The sequence below is a fragment of the Liolophura sinensis genome, chromosome 10, assembly GCF_032854445.1.
Source record: "Liolophura sinensis isolate JHLJ2023 chromosome 10, CUHK_Ljap_v2, whole genome shotgun sequence".
Taxonomy (NCBI): Eukaryota; Metazoa; Mollusca; class Polyplacophora; order Chitonida; family Chitonidae; genus Liolophura; species Liolophura sinensis.
In genome coordinates, this window is record NC_088304.1 from 8,909,451 (window position 1) to 8,937,444 (window position 27,994).

Consider the following 27,994-nt stretch of genomic DNA (forward strand, 5'->3'; position numbering starts at 1 on the left):
CTTCACGCTGTGACATCATGGCCTCTTTTCTCAAGGCTGGGTATTTTCACAGGAAAGCCCCTCATGCCACTTAGTTTCGTTTTAGCTTCGTAGTGACATAGGCTGCTCACAACCTAGAGGACTCAGAGCACGGAAAATAGCGATTATTCTGCATCTCACATATGAGGTAGGTTATGTTCATCGACTAAGATCCACACTATTTTTGCCATTGTCCATGGCATTGCCGCTATAGTAAAAGGTGAGAGTTGAGGCGTGATTGTGATTTTCTGTCTAAAACGCCTAGGTAAATCTTACCGGTTACATGTGACCATTTACCTAATATCAGGCTTGACCATGATAGTTGGTTTCATTACTCTGCTCCGGTTATATTCTCCATGCTGTAGCCTTTATATTGTACGCCTGTATAAACCTGGATTGTGCTGGTCAGCTGAGTCTCCTCGAGACCTACCAGTAGGTAGCGCATCCGGTTTGGGGGTGGTAGATCCATGGTGAAGCCCATATAGCTTCCTCGCTGAGCGTTCAGCATTAAGAGGATAGTGCCACGACTGATTGACCCGTATCGGTATAATAACTCGGGTGGGGCAACTGACTTATGTTACGGTATTGAAAACAGCAACAGAAAACAGACTCAGTGACTCAATATTACAATGTAAACAATGCTATATATATAAAATGAGACGTACAGTTTTACAGACAGTTCAACAACAACAACAACATACACATCAGTATTACCGGTCTTTAAAAGTTTCCAGTTCACCTTTGCATTACAAGGAATGTATTCCAGGAAATCCAACGTAAAGACCATGGGATAAACACACAGTTCACACAAGTCACAAATTGTCCCAGTCAGGTACTTCGCTAGGTTAGCGAACACAGTACACAGGTTACACAGGACTGGAACAGTCAAGCCTTTGAATGACGTCACACCCGCAGAGCACAACACAGGGTAAATACAGGCATGGAGGTATAATCCACTTCAGATCAGTCACAGCTCCCGCAGAAGCTCACAAACGAGCCGTTCAGAGACGTAGAGTAATGTCACCTTGTGGCAGAACGAACGTCCTTTGCAAAACTGAAAACTTCAGTTTAGAGTCCTTGACGACCTTGTCGGTCAGGTGAGGTCAGCGTGTTAAACAAATTACACAGTCCACACTGTATAATCATAATAAAGATCCGAACACCAATAAACGTGACTTCCGCAGAAATTCACATAAATCAGACATCAGTACTACTGTGGTACACAAACGGTGCCGGCATAAAAAACTGTCCTCCCAAATGAAACTGGCATCACCAGCTCATATCAAAATAATGGACTCGATACGAGAGCGTCTCACACTCTCCTGGCTCCCAGTGGATGCAGCAAAAAATACCTCCCCTCTGCACAGAAAACACGGCTTATATACGTGCCAGGTGGATTCAACTATTTTTAAACACAGAGTTTAACAGCCAATGAACAGCCAGTTAAATAAACAGAGCCTTGAACAAGGTGCTTTCGGCCAGGTCCGCGCTGTACATATATAACAGGGCCTGTTATGCTTATAACATATAACACAAAGGCCCGCAGACTAACAGTACATGAAAACGTTAAATAGTCATACATAACACCCCCACCCTTCAGGGAAAGAAAGTTTTGCATAAAACTTTCTTTAACATATTCATAATTATGAATAATAATAACATTTACCACAGTCTTTAAAAACAAAGCTGCAGAAAACCAACTAGACACGTGACAAACAATCAGCAATCACATTATCTTTCCCTTTTATGTGTCTAATCTCTAGATTAAATTCTTGCAAAAGCAAACTCCACCGTAACAATCTTCGGTTTTTACCTTTTAGTTTGTGCAAAAAGGTTAAGGGATTGTGATCTGTATACACAACAATGGGGTAACTTGACGAAATCACGTATACTTCAAAATGCTGTAATGCTAGAATCAAGGACAGACACTCCTTTTCTATTGTCGAATAATTTCTCTGGCACTTGTCAAATTTGCGAGAGAAAAAACATACAGGGTGATCAACGTGATCTGTTTCATTTTCTTGTAACAAAACTGCCCCAGCAGATATATCACTAGCATCAACAGCTAGCTTAAATGGTAAATTAAAATCAGGTGCTACAAGTATGGGGCCGCTGCTTAGCATGGCCTTTAATCTATCAAAAGATCTCTGACACTCAATGGACAACAAGAATTTAGCACCTTTCTTTAACAGCTGAGTTAATGGCTCACTAACAAATGAAAAGTTCCTACAGAACTTTCGATAATAACCTGCCATGCCCAAAAAACGCTTTAACTCTCTCTTACAACTTGGCACTGGAAAACAAGAGATAGCAGCTCCACTAGGATGTACAACATTGAGATCAGTGCTATCTCTGTATACATATGGCTTTAACATGTTAATGTGACAAAGTTTTCTAGATTTGCGCCGATCAGGAGTAAAAATAATATAATTAAGATCACTTAGCCTCTTGTCTACTACATAAGGTCCAAAATAACGAGCCTCAAGTGGCTTACCACTAACTGGAAGTAAGGCCAATACCTTCTGACCAACTTCAAATCTGCGTCTTACTGTCTCTTTGTCATACTTAGTTTTCATACTCTTCTGAGAAGCTGTAAGATTCTCTCTGGCTAACTCACATACTCTGTTGAGCTTAGTACGAAAACTTGACACATACTGTAATAGGTTAACATTGTCACTATCACCAGACACAAACTTTTCCTTGAACAACTGTAATGGACCACGCACAGTATGGCCAAACACAAGCTCAAATGGACTAAATCTAAGTGATTCTTGTACAGACTCTCTTACAGCAAACATTAACAAAGGTACACCCTCGTCCCAATCTTTCCCTGTCTCAAAGCAGTAAGTTCTTATCATACTTTTCAGTGTCTGATGGAATCTCTCTAGTGCTCCTTGACTTTGTGGGTGATAAGCTGAGGATTTATACTGGCTAATACCTAGCTCATGCATAACTTGTTGGAACACACCAGACATGAAATTTGAACCCTGGTCTGACTGTACTGACTTAGGCAGACCAAACATGGTGAAGAACTTAACTAAAGCCGTAATTACAGTCTTGGCAGTAATATTCCTTAGTGGAATTGCCTCTGGGAAACGAATTGAAGTACACATTATTGTTAACATATACTGATTTCCAGACTTTGTCTTAGGTAGCGGACCAACACAATCTATTAAGATTCTACTGAAGGGCTCACCAATTGCAGGAATAGGCCTCAAGGCTGCCTTGGGGATTGTCTGGTTAGGTTTCCCCACTAACTGACATGCATGACAAGACCTGCAAAATTCAGTAACATCTTTCCTTATTCCTGGCCAATAAAAATGACTGAGAATCTTATGATAGGTCTTATTAACACCTAAATGACCTGCTAACGGCGTTTCATGCGCTATAGTCAGTATGTCTTTACGATAAGGCTTGGGCACAACTACCTGATGCTTAATTGCCCATTCATCCTCCAACGAAACATCGGGAGGCCTCCACTGCCGCATCAATATGCCAGACTTGACATAGTAGTAGCATGGGTCAGGTAAAGATTCACCATCTTTAGCTGCATCATTAAACAAGCAAGAAATACTTGGATCACTGTGTTGTTCAGCAATCAACTCAGTCCTACAAAATGGCTGATCACCACTAACATAATTAGTATCTACTTCCTGCTGGCTGTCTAATTTGGAAGAATCTCCATCCAACATGTTGTTGAGAAAAGTCTCACTCAAATCAACAGTACTACCCTGGTCTGTACTGACTTTTCTAGACATAGCTCTTGTAACAACACAGGACGGATATAAACCCGCTATCTCGCTTTCAACTGGCTCTGTGGCTGAATTCAGAGAAGGCTTATCAACCATTAAGGGATCAACAGTAACTTTATCATGTGCTAAGTCATTTCCCAACAACAAATGAATACCCTCAAAAGGTAATGAAGGCTTAATGCCTACCCTGACAGGTCCAGATATCAAATCTGATGACAAATAAATATCATGAAGGGGAACACTGACAAAGTCACTAGACTCTACACCTCTAATAAGGGCACGAACCCCAGAGTATGACTCTTCAGAAAAGGGCAGAGTATTCATCAACAACAGAGACTGAGATGCCCCAGTATCCCTTAATATCTTTATAGGGGTAGCACAAGACATGTCGCTTCTAAGCGACACTGAACCAGAATTGATAAACGGAGCGAAGCTATCCATAGAGCATTTGGGAATCTTATCCAATCCCGTATCAGCTAACTCAGATCTGCTTTTAACTGCTGATGTAACTTCCGGCAATGTTTTGTGCATTGCAACACAAAGACCTGTGGGCTTAGACTCATTCTGAGCTTCCCGTATCCTTTTCAACTTGTAACATTCACTCATCACGTGACCTACCCGCTTGCAAAAATTACAAGTGACCCTATTTCGAGGACTACCATTCCAATCTGAACTACGTGAACCATGAGCTGTAGAACCATTGGAGCCTGGTGTAGAACTCTTCTGTATAGAGCTACCTCTACCTGTTGCATGTGACTGGGTATTTCTACGTGTAAATGAATTAAATGGCTTACCCGTGTATGTAACCTTATGTGTCAAGGAATAATCATCAGCTAAACTGGCTGCCTCTTCAAGTGTACTCGCCTTCTGCTCATCAACAAACACCTTTACATCATTATGAATACAACGCTTGAACTCTTCTACCAGCACAAGCTGACGCAAACTTTCAAAATCCTTGCCTATTTTCTTGGCTATACACCAGCGATCAAACAACTGCTCCTTAGCTCGACCAAACTCAACGTATGTCTGATCTCTACCTTTCTCACAGTTACGAAATTTCTGAAAGGATGGAACTAACCGAATGTATTTGGTCACATCAAGTCCTGAATCCTGTCTACCGGAAGGACCCGGTTTCTCATCTCTCTCTAATTCTAACTTTTTCATTTGAAACTCCAATTCTCTTTCCCTCTCTCTTTCTTGCATTTCTCTCTCCTCTCTCTCTCTCTGCACTTCCCTCTCTCTTTCCTCTCTCTGCACTTCCCTCTCTCTTTCCTCTCTCTGCATTTTCAACTTTTCTAACTGTATCTCATGTTCCCTCTCTTTCTCTTGCCTCTCTCTCTCATGTTCCCTCTCTTTCTCTTGCCTCTCTCTCTCATGTTCCCTCTCTTTCTCTCTCTCTCTTTCCTCTTTCTCCAATCTCAACTTTAACTCAAACTGCTTAAACTTAAGCTCAGCATCAGACTGACCCTCGAACTCATAATCAGATAATGCAGAACTATCAAACTTGCCTATCTCCACTAAATGTTTCAACAAAGTATGCTGCATATCTCTTTTCCTCCATGAAGACTTTATGGACAAACCTAAAAATGTCCCTAACTTAACCAAGTCTTCCTTCTTTAAACTCTCAAAAACATCCTGATCGGGCGCATTAACAAACTGTTTAGGATCAAAATCTCCCATTGTAAATATTTAGCCACTGAATCATTCACCGTTAAAATTAAGCAATCGCTTCTCACTTGTGTTTAACTTCAAATATCCGGTGCAAAACAAAAGGGAAACAATCGGTTCCCGGACAAGCCCCCAATTTCTGTTACGGTATTGAAAACAGCAACAGAAAACAGACTCAGTGACTCAATATTACAATGTAAACAATGCTATATATATAAAATGAGACGTACAGTTTTACAGACAGTTTAACAACAACAACAACATACACATCAGTATTACCGGTCTTTAAAAGTTTCCAGTTCACCTTTGCATTACAAGGAATGTATTCCAGGAAATCCAACGTAAAGACCATGGGATAAACACACAGTTCACACAAGTCACAAATTGTCCCAGTCAGGTACTTCGCTAGGTTAGCGAACACAGTACACAGGTTACACAGGACTGGAACAGTCAAGCCTTTGAATGACGTCACACCCGCAGAGCACAACACAGGGTAAATACAGGCATGGAGGTATAATCCACTTCAGATCAGTCACAGCTCCCGCAGAAGCTCACAAACGAGCCGTTCAGAGACGTAGAGTAATGTCACCTTGTGGCAGAACGAACGTCCTTTGCAAAACTGAAAACTTCAGTTTAGAGTCCTTGACGACCTTGTCGGTCAGGTGAGGTCAGCGTGTTAAACAAATTACCCAAATGAAACTGGCATCACCAGCTCATATCAAAATAATGGACTCGATACGAGAGCGTCTCACACTCTCCTGGCTCCCAGTGGATGCAGCAAAAAATACCTCCCCTCTGCACAGAAAACACGGCTTATATACGTGCCAGGTGGATTCAACTATTTTTAAACACAGAGTTTAACAGCCAATGAACAGCCAGTTAAATAAACAGAGCCTTGAATAAGGTGCTTTCGGCCAGGTCCGCGCTGTAAATATATAACAGGGCCTGTTATGCTTATAACATATAACACAAAGGCCCGCAGACTAACAGTACATGAAGACGTTAAATAGTCATACATAACACTTACCTTCGGTAAGTCGTCCCTTCGAAGGAGCACTAGATAAAAGAGCGGTGGAAATCCGTCCTGCAACAAGGAGGCACATCGCACGTACATGCACTCTAAAGACGCCGTCGTCATATGACTGAAAAATTGCTAAGTAGGACGTTAAACCCTAAGCACTCACTCACGAGCACTCATTTGTTTATTAAATGTTTTTACAACAGAGCATACATAAACACGCATTGACGTACAGTTAAACATCACGACATGTATTTCATCTTTACCTGATGCAACAATGACGCTAAGAAGCATGTCAGTTACGGTTATTTATAAAGCGTGAAACCCGAAGATGAACATCAAAACACCTGTGCACCGTTTTCCTAGAGTGGATGAAGGCTGCCGAGGTAAAGGTCGAGCCGAAGTTTATCTGAGGTTTATTTTCGTTTTTCTTTCTAACAATAAAAGCCAACGACCAAAAAATACGTGAGTTTTACCGCGACCTCACCTACCGCCAGTTTAAGCTTAGCGATATGTTAGGGCTAGATAAGTATAAGTCAAGCTGTAGAATTGTGGGTCAGTCTGTGGATGTTAATACAGTCCTCGTCACTTACGGTTATAATGATCACAATGGCCTACATTTCTATCTCAATGTACCAGCATGCAAATCTTACCCGTACATTATTCTCGGGGAGCTTAGCCAAACATTATTCTCGAGGTGTTATACCTTAGATTATTCTCGGGGTGTTATTTCTTATTATTCTCCCTTATTATTCTTATTTCTTATTTGTATAATTTCTTACATACCTTTGTCTTTGGGAAATAGTGTTAAACTTTGTTTTGGAAATGGATCTTGCGATTATCGACTTGGAACGCCCTTTACGGACTACGAATGGTATAGGAATGTCGGACTTGACGCTTATATTTATACCCGTACATTAATTTCGGGGTGCTTACCTATACATTTTTCTCGAGGTGCTTACCCATACATTATTCTCGGAGTGTTATACCCGTACAGTATACACAGGGTGCTTACCCGTGCATTATTCTCGGAGTGTTATACCCGTACAGTATACACAGGGTGCTTACCCGTGCATTATTCCACCCGTGCAATATTCGCAGTGTACTTACACCTACATTTTTACGGGGTGATTACGCGTACATATATTCTCGGGGTGCTTACCGTACATTATTCCACCTGTATATTATTTTCGGGGTGCTTACTCGAACATCATTCTCAGGGTGCTATACCCGTACAAGTACAAACAAGCATTACCGTAAAGACAAAAATTTTATGTATTTAAATTCATTCCAATTTTCTCAGGCAAGGTCTGCAATCATTGTGCGGATGGTCGTGGGTTTTCCCGGTTTCCTCCCACAATATTGCTGGGCGCCGTCGTTTAAGTGAAATATTCTTGAGTTTGGCGTAAAACACCAATCAAATAGATAAATAAATGAAGTTTTATCAGCTGAAAGCACACGAGATCTGAGTAGATTACGTATACTCTGAAAATGTAAACCACGACAGCATGGATAAAAAATCCGTAGCAGCGATGACAATGTGATAGTTGACAAATGGTCACCCGCCACCGGGGAAATCCAGTCTCCTGTCAATTTCAATCTTATTTAATCATTTGATTCGTGTTTTATGCCGTACTCCAGAATATTTCACTTATTCTACGGCAGCCAGCATTACGGTGGGAGCATGAGCTGGACCCAGTCAATGTGCTGCGCACTCGAAATTTTTTATTTGAGTGAGTGAGTGCTTGGGGTTTAACATCGTACTGAACAATTTTTTAGTCATATGACGACGAAGGAATCCTTAGGGTGCATGTAATGTGCCTCCTTGTTGCGGGACGGATTTCCACCGTTCTTTTATCTAGTGCTGCTTCACTGAGACGCCTTAGCGAAGCCGCCCCGCTCGAGCATTTATACTGATATTGGTCATCCAGTCGTTGCACTATCCCCTTCATGCAGAACGACAAGTGAGGAAATTACAACTTTCTCTTTTAAGGTCTTATGTGTGAATCGATCCAGGTTTGATCCTGGATCTACAGCTCCCGAAGCGGAGGCTCTACCAAATGCACTATCGGGGCCGGTGTTTTTTTGTTTCATTTGTAAATGTTTAAACAGTAACAGCTTATACTCTTTCTAGACAAAGCATGGTTTTGACTACTGTACATTGGACTTCTGCTGCATAATATTAAAAATTGGTAAGTACACGATATATTTTGTACATAGATCAAAAAAGGGCAATTAGAAAAATTACTTTATCAGGCCGCCTTTGCTATACCTAGCCGCTTTTTTGCGACCTGAAAATCTTACCCCTTGCCGATCTATTTTCTACTCTGTTACAAACTCATATTTACTTTTGTTTCCATAAAGACTATTCCTGTAAGTTTAAAGCCCTGTTTGATCAAACAAGAAATTTTACATCCGTATCACACGGGAGATAGACTTTTAGCCTTCCGCAAACCGTTGTATAATACATATCCATCATATTATTTATTCAGTACTTCCGGTCCTAGGGAATGGAATAAACTTCTATTAACACTAAGATCAGTTTCTTCTAAATCGCCTTTTTAGTCTTTATTCAAATCTTTTATACTTTCTAAGCTGCAATCTTCAGTCTAATATTACAAAATTAAGGCATAGTTGAGATAAAATAAATTCATATATATTTAGAAAGGAAGCATATTATTTAGACAAATTATTCAGCCTAACCTCTCCAATGCTGTTATTACTTATGTATGGGATAGAACAAGATCAACTTGATCTTTATTCCCACCATGTATGATATCACAATGTGTCTGTATTTTGTTGTCTTAAAATCCATTGTATATTGTTATTATTGCACGGCTAATCAATCAATCAATCAGTGAGTGTATGTGAAAGGTGAAACATATGTGCTGGGATGTCTTGTTTGTGGCAGCACAGTGGTTGACTTTATGTCACACTGGTTGACTTTATTTCACACTGGTTACCATTATCTCACATGATATGCAAGGAGAAGTAGCCAACAGTTTTTAGCCATGTTGGAAAGACACAAAGTATGCTCTAGAATGAGTTGAATCAGTAATTAAATCGTGTGGCTAATCATCATATGCAAGAAACAAAACAAAACTGTAAATGTAAATATCAACAAAGATCATCTACTTGATGACCTGGTTTCTCCATGTTGTATCGTTGTCATGCGTGACTGTTGTACATACTCACCAGAATAAAGGTGCGTACCTCTCAAAAACTTCCGATGCGCACGTCTGGAAGTCTTCACTACGTCAGTTCAGAACTACCGCTCATTTTGAATTTCTTTTAAAAACTACTAATAAAGTAAAGTGAGGTTGTAATTATATTATTCGGAATATCATCTGATTAGTGATCCACAGGCTAGGATAAAATGCCCGAGGTCGTTCTCTCGTGCACGTGCGTGTGGGTACAGATACGTGCTTGTCTATACATATATACCGACTGGCAATGTTTACCGTTGTTTTGTTTTATCGATGTGAATGGTTTTTATTACGTGAGGTCTGGCAGTGATGGAAATAACTGGTGAAACAAGCCAACGTGCCAATATGCGAAACATGAATGTCATTATCAATAAATTTTGAATATATTTATTTATCAAATTGATTGGTGTTCACGCCGTGCTCAAAATATTTCACTTATACAACGGCGGCCAACATGATGGGAAGAAACTAAGTTTGAATATAACTGAATCAATTATTGCTATTACATTGAAAACGATAAACCGTTAAATTTAACAGGAAGTCTGTTGTCTGAGTGATGATAGAATGTATTCTGTTAGTAAGTCTAATATAATCTCTGTGTTGATCTAATAGAATATGTGTTGTATATTTAAGAGAATAATCTGCCACAATAACAGGATAATTTCTACCATCACAGACAGCAGACTTTCTGTTCAATTTAACACATTGTTATTCGAGAAATGCTGTCCATGGATGAATGCGCATGGAAAACAGAAAAATAACCTATTTTCATTATTTCTTACAGGAGCAAAATCTCCAAGCAAAACTACTCAACAAATCTACGGAGTACAGGTAGAGACGACAATGTCAAGTAAGCGTTAAACATATTTGTTATGGGATAATAAATTTTGGATGACTTTATCTGTAGCAGTATATCTTGTACAAAATCAGCGATATAATAACCTACAACCAAACAGCACCCGAAATAAATCACGAAAATGTTATCCAAAACAAAATCGTTGAATCAAATAGCAATTCAACTTTTAAATGCCATCGAAAAAAACCTGGTTAAAACTCGAAAACCTAATATAATTTGGAAAATGGTATGAATGGGGTCGTAAGGCACTGTTGATTGTGAGTCACTGAGATCTCGGTCGTAGCTTACAATTGGCACCTTCTTACAGGAAGAGATTATAAGCTACGACAGTTATAACTTACAATCGGAAACAACAATCAGAAATTAAACATAAATATTTACGATCGCCGCAAAATTAACGTTAAGTATACAAATACTTGCCTTAGGTAGATGGTTAGTACATTTCGTCTCGGGTTGCAAAGATGTGCAATATAATTGTCTCAAAGAGATGTTGCCAGCATCTGTTCACAAGTTGTTGTTGTTGTTGTTAGCTGCAGAATCATTAGGATTTAGAACACTTTCGAAAATGAGGGCAAGATAAAAATACTGACCGGTACATTGTCCATTTACTGAGGTCATCTGTCTGCAAGAGTCACATTTGGCCGACGATCGCTATTATAACTTCCAATATTTACAATCGCCTTACAATTCCTTTGTGCAAGCGGTGTAGTTTATTTTTGCAATCACCTGTATACTCAATTTTAGGGTCTACAGTCGATTGTAATCTCTTTGTTCAAGCGGCGCAGTTTATTTCTACAATCACCTGTATACTCAATTTTAGGGTCTACAGTCGATGGTAATCTCTTTGTTCAAGCGGCGCAGTTTATTTCTACAATCACATGTAGACTCAATTTTTGGGTCTACAGTCGATTGTAATCTGTTTGTGCAAGTCTTCCCAGAACAATATTACAAACACTCGTGGTAGTTTGGTGAATATTTTCAGTACATATCAAACAGAAAAAAAGCTGATAAAACATTTCACCTACACTCACGCAATATATATTAGCAGATATTTCAAGTTTTAAAGTCATTCAAATAATTTTACTTTCTTTTGATACAAACCAATTTCTTGATTCTTGATTTCCTGTTTTGAAGCATAATACTGTGATATATTTTTATTGTCATTTCCCACACTGGGATATTATAAAGTACACATCGATATTTTTACGAGCCCCACGAACGAGTGGAAATATTCATCTCCCAGACGAAATATCAGGCCGTATACCCACACAATATGCTGGTATAACGAATTTGTAACAATGGAGAGCGTTACGGACAACTTTTCTTGAATTATAATACAGGCACTTAAGCCAGCGCATACCTACCATGTGTGAACTTCTAGATAATCATTTTCCACTCAGTTTGCAACGCTGTGATGTTCTATTATTTGTTACGAGAAATCTTTGCATGGTGTAATTTACATCTCTGACAGCGATTGGTATTGGGTGAAACAGAATGGACTATTTTGGGGGTTTCAGCGGCTTGGAAGTCCTAGAGAATCTACAAATTTTCTGTTCAAGGCCGACGTTGAATTTACACCTCGGGGCTGCGTAGTCAACCACATTACCACGTAATCATGGTGGTGTGGTTAATACTTATGTTTAGTGTTATACAACTATGAAAACACATACTTTTCCACAATGGTGTCATATTTACATACTTTCAAAATATTTTCGACAGTTCCTTCTTTATTTATTTATTTATTTATTTATTTATTTATTTATTTATTTTGGAGTGAAACATAGATTTATTTCAAGTTAATGTTCATAATGTGTCACTTGATCTCGGTCAAAATGTTGTCATATTGAGCTTGACTATGCGGAGATAAGCTGACGACCAAAAAAAACTTTACAACACCGTGAGTTAAATTTAACCAGCCTTTTCAGCAAATTAATACCAAATTATTGTAGGAAAACATTGTACGAAGCATAGTCCCATGTGTGACAAGCGTCATATACGCCCACACGAATTTGTTTTGAGACACGTGACCCATGGATGGCCGCAACTGCACATGTAATAAGTGTATAAAAACTTTACACACAGTGTGCTTGACCTACACACTGACTAAAATCCACCAAAGTAATGTCTCGATTGACTCCAGAACAATACAAGAGGGCCTTAGGTATGGTATCCATGGGAGCCCTGCATGGACATTCTGCTGCTCTCGTGTAACTGTGTCAAACTTGATGCAGCGTTACAGACAGACAGGGTGGACATCGGAGGGGCCAAGAACAGGCAGGCCTAGGGTAACTACGCCCAGAGAAGACGGGTACTTGCGCACCATACACCTGAGGAACCGCTTCCTGACAGTGACGTCATCGTCAATCAATGCCTTAGGTCACCGGGTCAGTCGGCAGACCGTGTCCAGCAGACTCATGGCTCACAGAATTAGCGCCTATCCCCCATTCAGAGGCCAGTTGTTGACAGCCGAACATCGTCGCCTGAGGTTGCGATGGGCCCGATTTGTACGCCGTTGGCAGCGACGTGATTGGCAACGTGTTGTTTTCACGGATGAAAGCCGCTTCTGCCTGTTCCGAGCTGATGGCAGACCGCGAGTTCACCGTCGAAGAGGCGAACGAACCGCTGCATTATGCGTCCAGAAGGTGGTACCTTTTGGTGACGGCAGCGTGATGGTGTGGGGTGGGATTTGTGGAGAGGAACGGATACCACTGGTCATCCTCTGCGGGAACATAACAGCTCAAAGTTACGTGGATGAAAATCTACGTCCTTTTTGTCCTGTCATTCCTTCAACAGCAGCCACGTGATGTCCTGTACCAGCATGACAACGCCAGACCCTATACAGCTCGAGTTGTGCAGAAATTCCTGGACGCCAACGACGTCAACGTCTTGCCGTGGCCTGCACGTTCCCGAGATATGTCCCCCGCAGAACACCTTTGGGATATCATGGGTCGTCGAGTAAGACAACGGCCACACCTTGAAACCAACCGGCAAGAACGGGTGTTCGCTCTCCAAGATGAATGGCAACAAATCCCACGCCATCTCATCAGACGACTGACTTTTTCTATGCGTCGGAGAGTTTTTGCATGCATTGAAGCAAGAGGTGGCCACACACGATATTGATTGGTTTCGATATTGACTGACTTCAAAAATAATCGACTCTTTGTATACTCTGCCCATTGTTAACCAAGATGGAATGGCTATTTTTCTACCCCTGTCGTGTTTGTTTACTTGCAAAATGATTTGAGGGCTGCTTTGTCCGTTCAATATCTAAAGACTTTCAATATCTAAAGTCATTGGTCTTTTTAATCTATTAAACTTCGGTCATCCTGTTGTTTTGCTATGGCAAAATAAATTGATTTCAACTCTTGTTAAAGTTTCTTTTCGCCGTCAGTTTATAACAAAGTTAACCATTGTTGCTGGAGAATTCCTTACTTTATGAAATGTAAAACAGAATGATTTATATGATACAGGAATTTTTCAGTATTTCCAGAGGACGACAGTTTGCACAGAAAACTGAGAAAGGTATGTTTTAATTCTTGAACATATTTACAGAAATTGCTTCGTTCCATCAGTTAGAATAAGGTATAAATTAAACAGTAATCCATCAGATTTTCACAGAGATTTCACATTGGAAAAACCTTCAAGGGCTACATGCTTCAAGACAGTATCTCACCATAAATTAAAAGTTTCACTTGTTAGTGAAATCTGGTACTTAATTAATCAAAGAAACAGACTTGAAACATCCTAAAACATTCTGCAATGCTTTACATATATGTCGTTGTCTTGTTGCCGGTGTACAACAAAAAGCGTTTAGTGTGGCAAACAACGGCTTATTGCGTTGGTTGAATGTTTTGAATGTGCCTTCGTTGACTATGTATCACTGTAATACAACAAAGCAGTCGCCCGATTTCCTCGGTTGTAATATTCAATGTCACTGTTCAGTATCATGTATTTATAACACACTTAAAATGTTGATAGTATTGTGAATTGTACATGACACGATCTGAAAATGGAAAGATATTTTATTTTCCAAATAGCATAGTATCGCCTTTAACCCCTCTGCCAAATTTGTCGTAGTCCGGCCGTTCCTTTGACGAGAAAGGACCTTGTACTGTAAGGCGGGGAGTCGGCCCCAGTGCAAAAAACTGTGCACCTCAAAAAACGAAACTGACTATAGCTGTGAGTGACAGCGACTGACACACTCGTAAGGCTACCTCTTTTTAAGTTCGGTTTTTCTCTTTTTTCCTGTTATATTCCAAACATGCGACTTGTGAAGCTCCAAACATTCACTGAAGCTATGTATATCGTAAAACCGAAAAATGGTAGACTGCTACAGCTGCACTGAAATATCCTTTTTTGTTTGCATCAGACACTGTAGAGTGGGGGAAAATCACTGCACCACAAATGTAACTTTCTGAAAAATTATTGAGCACCAAATTATGCACCAATCAGTTAAATACATGTATAAAAAATGTTCAGCTTTATACTTTCGCTACGCATAATGTGTTATGATAATGATAGCTAGTGGACCACGTGCTCTCAACCATGATTCGCATATGATTTCGATATAGTTGCCACACGTCACGTAATAACATAGCTTAACAATCATCAATTTTAATTCATGACAACGCGTATTTAATGCAATATAACTTTTATCTTTACTCACACAAAAAGCATATGCTGCTGAAGAAAAAAAAAGAGCCACAAAGATATCGAAATCTTTCTCATGGTGGTTTCTATAGTTCATTGTACTGTGAAGGATGCCTGAAAGATTATGGCAGAAATACGGATTTAAAGCCAAAATATTACAAAACTGATTAAATTATCAAGTTTATGTTTTACATATGAAAGCCAACGTTAACCAGAGCGAGAGTTAGAAACTTACCACGTAGAAGTATACATATAAATGTTTCAGAAAAGATATTCTTTTGATTAACGTTATTACTAAACAACCATGCCGTTTATAGTCCTATCACATTCATGGGTGACTCAATCAAGCTCAATATTTCTGATTTGGACATTTACAGAATTGTCGTGTGATTTTAAAAATTGCACTTTCTTATCCTACCTCTTTGGGTACAATTCTCCGCTTTACTGTACCAGATCCTTTTGAGATCGAGCTTTCGTGAGCTTTTCGGATAAATTCTACTCCATGAAATGTCATAGATGGGCTCTGGGGTCCTCTAAAGATCGTTGAGATATTCCACATACCACCTGTGTTAGTGGCTCAGTTATTTCTTAGATGTGGAGCTGAGTAACTATCATCGAACACACAATTCCGAGAGTTACGAAGGGAAACGGCCCCAGGTGTCTCGGATTCATGGTAAGGAACGTGGCTGCTGTTCACACTCGAATTAAAACTTCTTTATCACAGATCGTCGACAACCCTGTGGTCTGTGTAATTAAGTGACCTTTTATGGGATTCCCAAACTAAAATGGCCCATAGCAAATCACGTATGTTCATCAAAAATAATCCCATTTTTCGAACCTATACCATAGAAGCTATTGAGCTATCGAGATATGGAACGCAATATATAGAGTAAATCCGGAAAGAAGATTTTTTTGTCAATTTGTGGTATTCCAATGGAATATCTTTGGTTAGGTCAACATAAGAAAATGTTGATTAATTTTTAGGAAGATGTGATTTATGCTAGAGAAATTATAATGAGCGAGTGAACGGCCGTATGTGTCTCTTACCTTCAATCCGACACATTTGTTTTCGCAACTGTTTTACGCGATGAAAGTTAGCCCACTCCACAACTAATTTCTTTTTCTATATTGTACTCTTCTGAACATTTTCCCGTAAATTAACCAGCAAATTTCAGAGAAACGTTGGTACAGTACACGAGGTGTTTAAGTCCCTTTTTGGTCATGGAATTTCCCAAGATGCTCCGCGTCTTCTGTTCTCGATGATTTGATTGCAGTAAGCAATAGACAGCAAAATTTAAAAGACACATGTACACACGTATGGTCAAAAATGCCAAGTAGTTGGGAAGTTTCTCGCTTCAACCAACTTTGCATTCATGATGAGCGTACCCTGCGGGCTCTACACGTGGAAAGTTTGCAAGTTTGATACATTTCAAAGGTCGGTGGTTAACTCTAAACACTGCAGTGTTCTCGACACAAAAGTTAAATATTTTGAGTACGGCGTTAAACCCTATTCCATCAAACAAGCAGTCAAATCTGAGTCACTTCTTGCGAGAATAGACACGTTGGGTAGTCGTGTGAACTACTCCAGTCTACTCGACTGAACCACTTTCTTATGTCGGAGTTCATATTTCAGTCTTTACCTTGTATGAAAACTATAACAAACCCTTAATCTACTGAGTCATGATGTTTCTAAATGACCATGAGAAGATAAATGTATGCTCGGTGATGTAGGTTGGGGAAGAGATGGGTATAGGAGGCTTTTATAATGAATTAACATTTAGTTAACTCTGTTTACTTAGTTGTCGGTACCGACAATTACATATGGGAGGGCGATGCGCCGAAAAGACAAACCAGAACACGGGGAGAGTGACGTTCCCAAGGACAAACCAGAACATGGGTTTGGCCCCCTCGAAGACATACTAGGATTTAAAGAGTGTGTCTTCTACGAAGACAAACAAGAACCTGAGGTCAGTCTACCGCATCTGTCTTCTGCACCGAGATATTTTTCTATATTATTTAACACATCTTTATGTATTTTTTGTACTGATTTTTTTTACAATCACGAGCTCAAAGCAAAATATTCTGGAGAAGTACAGAGCCAGTCTGTTACAATTCCTTAGAACGTCTAGATGTTCATTACCTATCTCAGGTCTGCTTCAGATTTGCTCCTTTAATTTTTGTGAGAATTTCTTTACTCTGTCGTTATATTTTATAGTATCACGTGATGGGAGACGAATATTTGCATACTTTAAACCAGTTGGTCGAATTACAACAACGGGTAAGCTATTTTTTTTGTTACAAACGTCGACTGATTAAAATCACCCTAGACCCGATTCCATTGGAAATACAACCTCGTAGCAGAATTTATATTTGATTCATTTGTTGCTGTTGTTATCATTAAATACCGGCCAGCACTAAGTCAAATTCAAAGATAGTTAATACACTATCTCATTTTATGATACCCATGATATAGGTTTAGGTTTGTGTGACTGCGATTAGACCTATATTTTCACTTCATATGTATTAGACTACCGCCTGTCAGCAAATTTACCTCCAGAAGTAGTGAGCCTAAGTGATTGAAACGTCATCCATGGGCTCGTTAGGTGAACTCCTACAAGAACCTACTCTGTCCGAATTTCTATCAACGTTCTGGCTTCAGATTTGCTCCTTTAACTCTTTTCAGAAATATATCACCAGATGTACTTAGCCAAACTCAATTAAACTTCAAACATTTATTTACTTATTTATTCGACTGGTATTTTAAGCCATACTCGATAATATTTCGCCAGAAGTCCTAATCAAAAACTCAGTAAAACTTCATACATTAGATCATAACGTTGTTTTTAAAGACAACATCTTTATGCCATGTCTTTTATGCACAATTATACCTCCTAGAAAAAAAACGACCTCCAAGGACTATATTAACTGAGAAAAAACGTGTAGAAAAAAGGTATTTGCCCTCACATGCCTCGACTTACTCAAATCCCCTCCAACCAGGTTATATATGATCAGTATTCTACACCTACGTATGGGCAGAATTAACACTTAATTCCTTAACTCTTGTTAACTTTCAACATTATCCAATGCTTCAGTCAGATTCAATGAAAATTAAATACATTACCTTATCAGTTAATTTCCTTCAGAGGACTATGTTGTCTTTTTATTTGACTTAGTTTTGACCAGTGTTTTCAGATTTTAGTTCTTATGTATTACAGTATGTCTTGCAAGCATTGTATCATTATATCTCGAGAAGTACTGTGCCAATTTGTTACAATTACTTTGAATGTTTTAATGTTTATCCACTACCTCAGGTCTACTTCAGATTTGTTGCTTTAATTTTTGTGAGAATTTCTTTTCTCTGCCGTTATATTCTACTGTATCACAAGCTCGAAATCACTATGAGGAAAGTTTATGCCAGGTCAGTTTTTTTGTTACAAACGTCGGCTGATTAAAATCTCCCTTGACCAGATCACATTGGTAGTGCTTCCTCGCAGTAGAATTTATATTTGTTGTTTTAAACATGAAATATCCACCAGCACTGTCAAATTCAATGATAATTAATACATTGTCTCATTTGGTGATATACATGATATAGGTTTAGGTTGGTGTGACTGCGATTAGACCTACAGTTTCAGTTCATATGGATTAGTTTAACTCCTGTCAGCAAAGGACCTGGTATTGTAAGGCGGGGAAGTCGGCTCAGTGCAAGAAACTGTGCTCGTCAAGAAGCGAAACTGACTATATAATTAAAGGCGTACATCAAAGAGTGTAAAACCAGAGCAACGACGACAGTGTGATAGCTGACAAATGGTCATACGTGACCGGTGAAATACGGCCTCTTGTCAGTTCAGCTCAGTCAGGGTTTTATTCTAAATGTTCTTCTCAATACATAAATGGTTACAATTGACACGCCCCCTAGCACCACAGCTAAAGCTCAATTAGGTAAAACAAAATGCAGTGATGTTAACTGCAATTTATTTAGACGTCACTGGTTTAGAAATACTCAAAATGCTGTGTTGTGACCAATGCAATGGAACCAGGCCTCGGGAATGCTTAGCCCACAAGCAGAATCCTAGATGTGATTGACAGCTCCCTACACACGCGTAAAGCTATTTCTTTTTTCAGTTCTGTTTTACTTTTGTTTTCGTGTATGAATGCAAGAATGCATTGAAGCAATGTATAGGTCATAAAATCGAAAATCCTGCTCCAGTCACACTGAAATATCTTTTTGCATTAGACACTGTAGAATAGGGAAAATCACTGCACTACAAATGTAACTTTCTGAAAAATTCTTGCGCACGCAATCAATTAGTTATGCACCACTCAATTAAATACATATATAACAAATGTCCAGCCTTTTACTTCTGCTGCGCAAAACATGTTAATGTTAATTATAACTAGAGAACCACATATGCTCTCAACCAGGATTCACGATTTCGCTATAGTTGCCAGACGTTAGGTAATACCATGGCTTAACAATTACCCACTCTAATTCATGATAACACTCACAAAGAAAGTATATTGCCAAAGAAAAAATCCACAAAGATTCGAACTCTTCCTGGAGTAAAACATGTTCTTCACAGTGACTTCGTTAGTTCACTCTACTGCGAAGGATGTCTGGCAAACTGTGGCAGAAATACGAATTTTAAACTTACCAAAATATGACAAAACTGATCACATTCTAAAGTTATTTTTTACATACGAAGACAAACGTTCACCAAAACGAAACTTTGACAACACGTAGAAATACACATGAAACTTATATGTGTGTATCATACAATATGAAGATATTTTTCTGGTTAACGTTGATCGTCTGACTGTTAATTAAAAACACAGTGAGTGCTTCGTTTAAACGAAAACTTGGCGTGTTTCATCGAGAGTGCATTTTCGGCGAGTTATTACTAAGGAACCATCTCTTTTATGACCATGTATGGAGATTTTATGGAGAAGAACTGAGCCAAATTTAGTGAAACGTCATGCGTGGTTTCAAGTACTTGGATGACTTTAGTGTTAGATTTGCTCCTTTACCCCTTGTCAGAAATATATCAGCAGAAGTACTTAGGCAAGCTCAATTAAACTTTAGTCTTTATTCACTTATTTACTTGATTGGTGTTTTACACCGTATTCGATAATATTTCGCCTGTAAAGCGGAGGCCAGTATTACAGCGGGAGAAAGCTGGTGAGAACCCCGGAGAAAAAGACGACCAACCGCTGGTTACTTCAAACAGTGGATTGTTAGGTGATCGTTTACATGAGATAGGATTTTGGTTAGACTGACCTACATGTGACATTCTTTCTCAGGCACATTCTCTTCACATTTGTTCCTCCAGCTCATGTCAGAAATCAGCAGAAGTATTTAGGCAAGCTCAGACTTTATACATGAGCTTATTGGGCCAGTTTGACTTTGACTACGTATTTGTTTCTCTCTGAAACAGAAATCCTGATTAAAAATTCAGTGAACCTTCATCCATGAACCCATTAGCAAGTTCCTTAAAAGATTAAATCAAATTTTTAAACGCATTTTTATGCTATTTATTTACGGTTGTATTCTTTAGAATGAGTCGTTGCAAGACAAATATTCGGAAAATGTAGCTCAACAAGACAGACTCAAACATCAGGCAAGTTTCCTATTGCAGATTGGATTATGTTTAGACTGGCTGCATTCTGATTAACTTCCTTAGGTTTGACCTCGTATTTGTGTCTCTAAGTCTTCCTGAATATATATTCCCTGAAGAGCTGACCAAAATGCATTGAAACTGTATGTATGGGCTCACTAGCGGTTTCCTTAACGGGGGTCAGCGTGGCTGAAGTTTTGTACCTTTTGTCAAGTCTTAGTTGGAGAGTTGACTTATTGTGAACCTTTGTCCCTTGTCCCAGACCAGGAAACAAAGGCATCATCTGGAGAAACTGAAAGAATCCGATTCTCGTCTGCAAACAAAGTATGCCACACTGGTAAAAACCAATGAGGAACTGATAAACCAGAAATGTGCCCTCGAGAAAATAGTGGAAACATTCCGGGGAGAAGCCGATACGGTCCCGTCTCTGCGGGAGAAGATCAAATGTCAGGAGAGCTGTCTAGTGGAAAAAACACAACGCATTCTAACACTGGAGACATCTTTAAAATGTGTGAGGGAAACAACAAAGGTACGGCTTACCATGTTCTTTTCGTCTCCATTATTACATACATGAAGGACAACTTACAAATATATTTCTTTGTTCTGTAAAAGGAAAAATTGGTTGCTTACATTTACCAAAAGACGTCAGGCTGTTAAAAATCTCAACATTTGGATATTTTACATATAAGAAACTTACATACAAAATGAAATTTTTACTTCGTTGTTTGTTGAGACACTCTTCGTAACAATTTTGTGTCCATCAAAGCCTTACTTAGATGCCATGGTAGCAAGAAATTACTAATAAACTTTTAAATCTTTTACTCATGGTATTTCTTCCAGAGACTAAGTGCTTCTAACTAGATGAAGTATTCGGTATCGTCATTTGATATAAGTATTGTATATTTACATCGTTATATATTTAAAGTATGAAAATGCTTTTCGACATTGGTCCGACCTTTGTGTTATGTAGTTGATTTTAAAGATATCCGTCTTTTTTTGTTTGATTTTGGACGTTCTCTTTATCATATCGAGAGCCATTTACAATCTCTGGCTTTAAACGTATTCTCGCCAATACATGGCTGCTACATTGCCAACGTGGCGTTAAGCCATATTTATTCATTCATTCATTAATTTAGTACGCTTTTGATCCATTGGTCACATGGGATTTATCGCATGTGGCCCCAATTAAAATATTCCACAGCCTTGACACTGTATCATCAATGTAATTTATGATCTGCTTTATTTATTGATTAAACCAATTTATGCGTTTGTTTATCAATTCATAATTACCGATATGGCAATTTGCGCTATTTAAGGTCGGAAATAGGCTTTCATGCAGATACGAACGTCTTTTTTCACATGGCTGTAAACGGTTCTCATCAAAGTTTCGGTGCATTTTAGTGTGTTTAGTTTGTTTTTTAGTTTGTTTATCGGGCTTTAATGTCATGTTCATTATTTAGGTCATGTCACGAAGGTGTCTCCTTGTACCTAGGCTATTAACTATTTTTGTTATTTGCTTCCATTTTAGGTCAGATATTAACGTATATTCAGAAATAGCTTTTGCGCACCAGCAGCTTTCAAACCTAAGTTTGTCTCATCGAGACTTTTCGCGGCATTCATCAATTTTAGTATATGTGATATCGGTCAATATTATGGCTGTTGGAAAAGTGAATGGGTATGAAACCACAGGCATTAGGCAAGTTACCAAAGAGTTATTTTTATCACCAGGCAATCTTTATTGTGAACTTAAGCAGCTGAATTGGTTTTGTTTGTAGAAAGCCGACGAGATCTGTTCACGTTTGAAGCCACTTCAAAGCATTCCTGGTTTAGTTTCATCACATTGTGAAGCTCTGAGCCTTCAAATCACGGATACAACAGGCAAACTTCACGACTATGTCAACAATTCTAGCACACAACTTGACGATAAGATAAACACCTTGGTGAAGGCATGGACCGGTTTTCGAAGTAAAGATATTGCTGATGAGGAGGATACGAAAAGTTTAAGTCAAGAAAATATTCCCAAACATCTTAAACGTCATGTTCTGCTGCTAAGCGACACAGTGGGTATGTTTTTTCAATTAAAAATGTCACATAAAAATTATAAATGATAAAAGTATTTTGATTCAGATACAATTTTTCTTCCCTAACTTGGGTGCTTACTAAGTGGCATCGTTCATTTCCCATTATTTAGCTATTTGATTGTTGATTAGAATGACTCAAAACGTCTTGGCATCACATTTGATGAATATTTACATGAAAAAAATGGGAAGGGGCCGAGGCGTCTGCGTCTTTGTTCACCAGAAGAATCCGGGTAGTTTAATTTATTCCGTTGAGAAGTGTAAATAAACACAAAGAACACCAGCGATCCAAACCATGTATTCTAGCGGTTCAGAAACGTAATTGTTGTTCCGTCTAACGTTTAGGTGCTGTGTGATCATATGCCAACTAGCACCCTGTCCTCGCTGCTCCGGCTTTATTCTCTATGTTCTAGTCTTTCATATTTAGAAAATTTAACGATTATATCATTCCTGTAAAGATATCCAAAAAAATAATCCTCTGCATATGTCATAATTTATCTCCAGTATAACACAAGCAAGGCAAGGTTGATGTGCTTATGACGTTCTTTTTTCGTATGAAAACGAGATTCAGGAAAACGTGGTCATAGTACGGTTTGCATATTATGTCAGTGTCCGTGTGGAACGTATTTTGCAGATGTGTTAGTCACCATGTGTTTTCGCAATATTTCCTGACCATGTCATTACTTGTGTGTTTTTAGGTCCTAACTGGCTGGATGCAGGCCGTGCTCTTGGCCTAGATGGAGATCAGTTGAAGAGGATATGGATGGAGTGGGGACAATACGGAATGCGAGAATTGACTGTGCGGGTGATAGAATGTTGGTGTGCGAACTGCCCTGAATCACAACCCAGCGTCGATGTACTCGAGACAGCTATGAACCAGCTAGAAATAAATCCGCTGAAGGGTAAGCTACTGGATGCGGTTTTCATCTTAAGGTATTACTTAACCCAGATATTGGAGCTTTAAACTAAAGTTACTATGTGCCGATCATATTACGTGGATCTTCATCAGGTTTCATGTTGAAAATGTACTGTTAAGCATACCATAACAAGTAACAATGGCCGAATTAGAAAACTTAATACAGTTAAGCATACTGCAACTTTATAAATCTTACAAGATGACGCAAGGAGAGCAAGGAAAGATGAAATAGTCGGTACAAAGGTGGACAGCAATAAGAAATATAATTAAAGACATTCAGCATAGAAAGTAGTAGAAAGCTCAGTCGGTTAGCGTGCTAGCGCAGCGTAATGACCCAGAAGCCTATCACCAATGCGGTCGCTGTGAGTTCAAGTCCAACTCATTCTGGCTTCCTCTCCGGTCTTAAGTGGGAAGGTCTTCCAGCAACCTGCGGATGGTCGTGGGTTTCCCCCAGGCTCTGCCCGGTTTCCTCTCACCATAAGGCTGGCTGCCGTTGTATAAGTGAAATATTCTTGAGTACGGAGTAAAACACCAATCAAATAAATCAAATAAGTATATATGAACAGTCGAAATCAAAGCACACTTGATATGCTGATTTAATCCATTTTGAGTAGCGACGACGGTCTGAAGCTGGCAAATAGTCACTCGTAACCAATGAAATACGGTTTCTTGTCAACTTACCCCAGGCTTTATTCTAACTCTTCATGTAAATGCATAAATAGTAGCAATTTCCACACCTCATAGCACCATGCATTAAGCAGAATAAGGCCAAAAGAAAATGCAGGGATGTTAATCGCAATTTGTTAGACGTCACGGGTCCAGAACTACTCAAGGCCATTGTCGTCCACAACTATATAAAAAGATTTCAGCATGGAGAGCATAAGAGCCCAGCAGAAAAGGCAGAGTGACAATTGGAACATGTTCAAGCAGAATCGGAAATCCTTCCTCATATTAACTTGCCTAAGTTTAGGTTTCACTTTGGCCAATATTTAAGAAAGTTAGACAGCTGAATCCTCACTCTTTAGCTTAAACAGAATATTCCTGAAAGACAAGACACCCATACGTCACATCACATCTAAGAGATTCAACATTCTCCGCAGTTACAGTTCTGATGGTGGAATAACAACCCAAAACACTGGAATAAATGAAATAATCGAATCCGTTGGAACAGAATTTAACAGAATCCTTGCGCTGGACGAACTGAAAGTCAAAATGTCATGTTGTTGTTCAGTGTGTCGCCATGCTCAGGTGTGGAAGCCAGATCCGAAACAGGCTTAAAAGACCAATCAACTGGTTATTATTTCTATGTGGAATTCAGTTGAAAATGAAAGATCACATAAGTCTGCCAAACGTACTTGTAACCAAATTCCAACATGTCTCGAACCTCTGGCTTTGGGACATAAAATGCTTATTACCATTTAAAATTCCAGAGTCTTCCAACAACAAAAAAAATTTATGTCAAATATTACTGCAGACATGAGGCACAAAATTAGCCTCGAGGCTCCCAGTGAGTTAAACCAAAATACTTATATTAGATCAATGGTGGAAAATACGGGTTTAGTCATGCTCTTGGACGGAGGAACAACAGTTCGTATAATCATACATGAAGTTGCCACAGCTTACAGGTACATAGCAAGTAGATTTCGTACAGCCGTACATGGAGCTCATCTAGTGTACAGGACGGTTTAACAGTGAATTAAAGGACGGTTTAACAGTAAATTAAAGAAACATTTGTGATACCATAGGGCGTGTGTGGTTTGTTCCTAATCCCACCTGACTGGAAGAAATTGTTTCATGAGCCTTAACAAAAGACGACATTTTTGCTCCCAACTTTCTTCAAGAATTTAGAGTGTGGGATGATAATTGTGTAAGAATTATTGAGGTAATTCTCAGTCCTCCCGTAAACAGCATGATTTACAAAAGACAAGTTTAGCACGTAACTCGAGGGCTTACATATAATGTACACATTTAAAATCGATGTTCGTATTCTATCTATTCCACTTTCCTTTTGGCATATTATTGTCATGATTTAACATTATAGAGCTATTTTGTCAAACAACAGACTATTTGATTGTACTGTGACTGCACCAACATTTGCGTAATGTGCACAGGCAGCCTGTCTTGATTCATGTGACGGAGTTTCATGTACCTAGTCTTTTGTGTGGGCCCATACAGTGCTGCCCATGGGTGAAGACGACAAAAGGAGACTGAGGGAGAACTACCAGCTTTTGATTCATGATATGATGGACGTCACCCACATAGAGGGTTATCTTCGTCGAGCTGAAATTCTGTCAGGCTCAGCGCTCGACTACGTTCTCCACCCCAATACATGTCACAAGCGAATCAAGAGACTGCTCAAGATCTTACCATTCTGTGGGAGCCGAGCGCTGCCTGAGTTTAAGAACGCGTTGATGGAGTCTAGCCAGTCTCACCTTACCTTAGCACTCGCAGGTAAACCAGGCCGTCACCATACTTGTAAATTTAACAGCCTAAAATTTTACCCTGTTTATTGTTTAATCCAGTAAACACAGATATAGGGTTATTAGGTGTACCATTCAGGTTTGTCTCGGCTGAATAGATCTTCTATGTATATCAGATCAGGTATAAGACATTGGCCAATCATCTTCTTAATATGTACAAGTTCTACCTTTGCTACATGAACACTAACAAGTGGGATCTGCAGGTGCTTAATTCAGTCTTTGACTGCATTTTCAGGTGAGCAATGCTCTGCTTCAAAGACCGATTCAGATGTCCTTGTGGAATGCCTCGCATCGAACAAGAGCAGCAATCCGAACAATTCAAAGGGTTCCCTTGTCGAATGTCTCAAAGCCAAGAAGAGTGATGATCGTAAAATTTTCCAGAGCATCGTTGAAGAAAGTCCCCAAGCCGAGAAGAGTGATGATCGTAAAATTTTCGAGAACATCATTGACGAACGTCTTGAAGCCAAGAAGTGTGAGGATCGTAAAGTTTTAGAGAAGGTCCTACTACAGTGTTTTGAAGCCAAGAAGAGTGACGATCGCAAATTATTCGAGAGCATCCTTGATGAACGTCTTGAAGTCAAGAGGAGTGATGATCGTAAATTATTCGAGAGCATCCTTGATGAACGTCTTGAAGTCAAGAGGAGTGACGATCGCAAATTATTCGAGAGCATCCTTGATGAACGTCTTGAAGCCAAGAAGAGTGACGATCGCAAATTATTCGAGAGCATCCTTGATGAACGTCTTGAAGTCAAGAGGAGTGATGATCGTAAAATGTTTGGAATGGTCCTAGAAGAACTTCAGGAAACCAAGAAGATTGACGATCGTAAAGTACTAGAGAATTTCCTTACCGAACTTCTCGAAACCAAGAAGATTGACGATCGTAGAAGTTTGGAGAGGATCGATGAAATATTGGAACCAAGTGTACGAGTATGTGCAGAGATTAAACAAATCATTTACATGCTCATTGAGAAATATGAAAAATTCATGAGTTATCAGCAGACTGACACCTCAGCAATTTGTCCACCAAACATGTCACAAAAACAGTGATGCAAAACTTATGGTCTCATCTTCTAAAAATCGTCGCGGTTTATTCTGCAACCAAATATTGTTCAAATTTTACTGTGAAAAAAATTTCGCCAAAATGTAAATATATACACGCCAGCAAGACAATGAACTGATTCGCAATAAAACGTGCACCCCAGGCGTGGATGTGGGTCTGCAGTGCCTCGATCACCAAAGGTCTTCCAGCTGGATTGACAGAAGTCACTGAATACGCCTTAAAGCAAGGAAGCGGCTCACCAATTGATACATCAGTGAAAGTCGCCGAACAGGCCTCGAGCACGAAAATGGAACATCAGTTTTTACCGCTGTAATTACTACGTACATTTTAATTATTATTTGTGTGTAAATAATTGTTACCACAGTTCTTAGGACATAATTTATTAGTTTACTTAGACTAGATCCGTGTGCAATGTTTGCTATGAAGAATAATTATTTCTTAGATGACAAACATTTAGCAAAGATTGACTGTTGGGTATAGACTAGCATTAAATGTTGGTTATCCTATAAAAAGTGTTAATGGCGGCAACATAGGTTATCATAAGAGTGTTGATAGTGACAACACTGGTTATCCTAGCGTGTTGATGGTGACAGCATAGGTTATCTTAGAGTGTTGATGGTGACAACATTGGCTATCCTGGCGTGTTGATGGTGACAACATTGTTTATCATAGAGTGT

At 39.2% G+C, this 27,994-nt stretch overlaps 1 protein-coding gene across 2 annotated transcripts; it reads left to right on the top strand.

The window, feature by feature from the left end:
* The first annotated feature begins 115 nt into the window (after nucleotides 1-115).
* On the top strand, nucleotides 116-27,994 carry LOC135476601 (uncharacterized). 2 transcript variants are annotated; one of them, XM_064756679.1, is made up of 10 exons: nucleotides 116-166; nucleotides 10,447-10,512; nucleotides 13,989-14,040; nucleotides 16,968-17,135; nucleotides 17,384-17,446; nucleotides 21,046-21,312; nucleotides 22,559-22,847; nucleotides 23,560-23,763; nucleotides 25,953-26,228; nucleotides 26,493-27,994. In XM_064756679.1, exons 1-10 carry the CDS (start codon nucleotides 162-164, stop codon nucleotides 27,302-27,304), a joined length of 2,202 nt encoding a protein of 733 aa, XP_064612749.1. In that variant the 5' UTR covers nucleotides 116-161; the 3' UTR covers nucleotides 27,305-27,994. The 2 variants fall into 2 exon arrangements, with proteins under 2 accessions (XP_064612749.1, XP_064612750.1); XM_064756680.1 differs by having other exon boundaries at nucleotides 117-166; nucleotides 14,000-14,040.

Bases quoted from the DNA above. Each gene is read 5' to 3' on its own strand.
- LOC135476601 (XM_064756679.1), top strand. The intron at 21,313-22,558 runs GTACGGCTTACC...TTTTGTTTGTAG, and splicing joins GTGTGAGGGAAACAACAAAG to AAAGCCGACGAGATCTGTTC. The intron at 22,848-23,559 runs GTATGTTTTTTC...GTGTGTTTTTAG, and splicing joins GCTGCTAAGCGACACAGTGG to GTCCTAACTGGCTGGATGCA.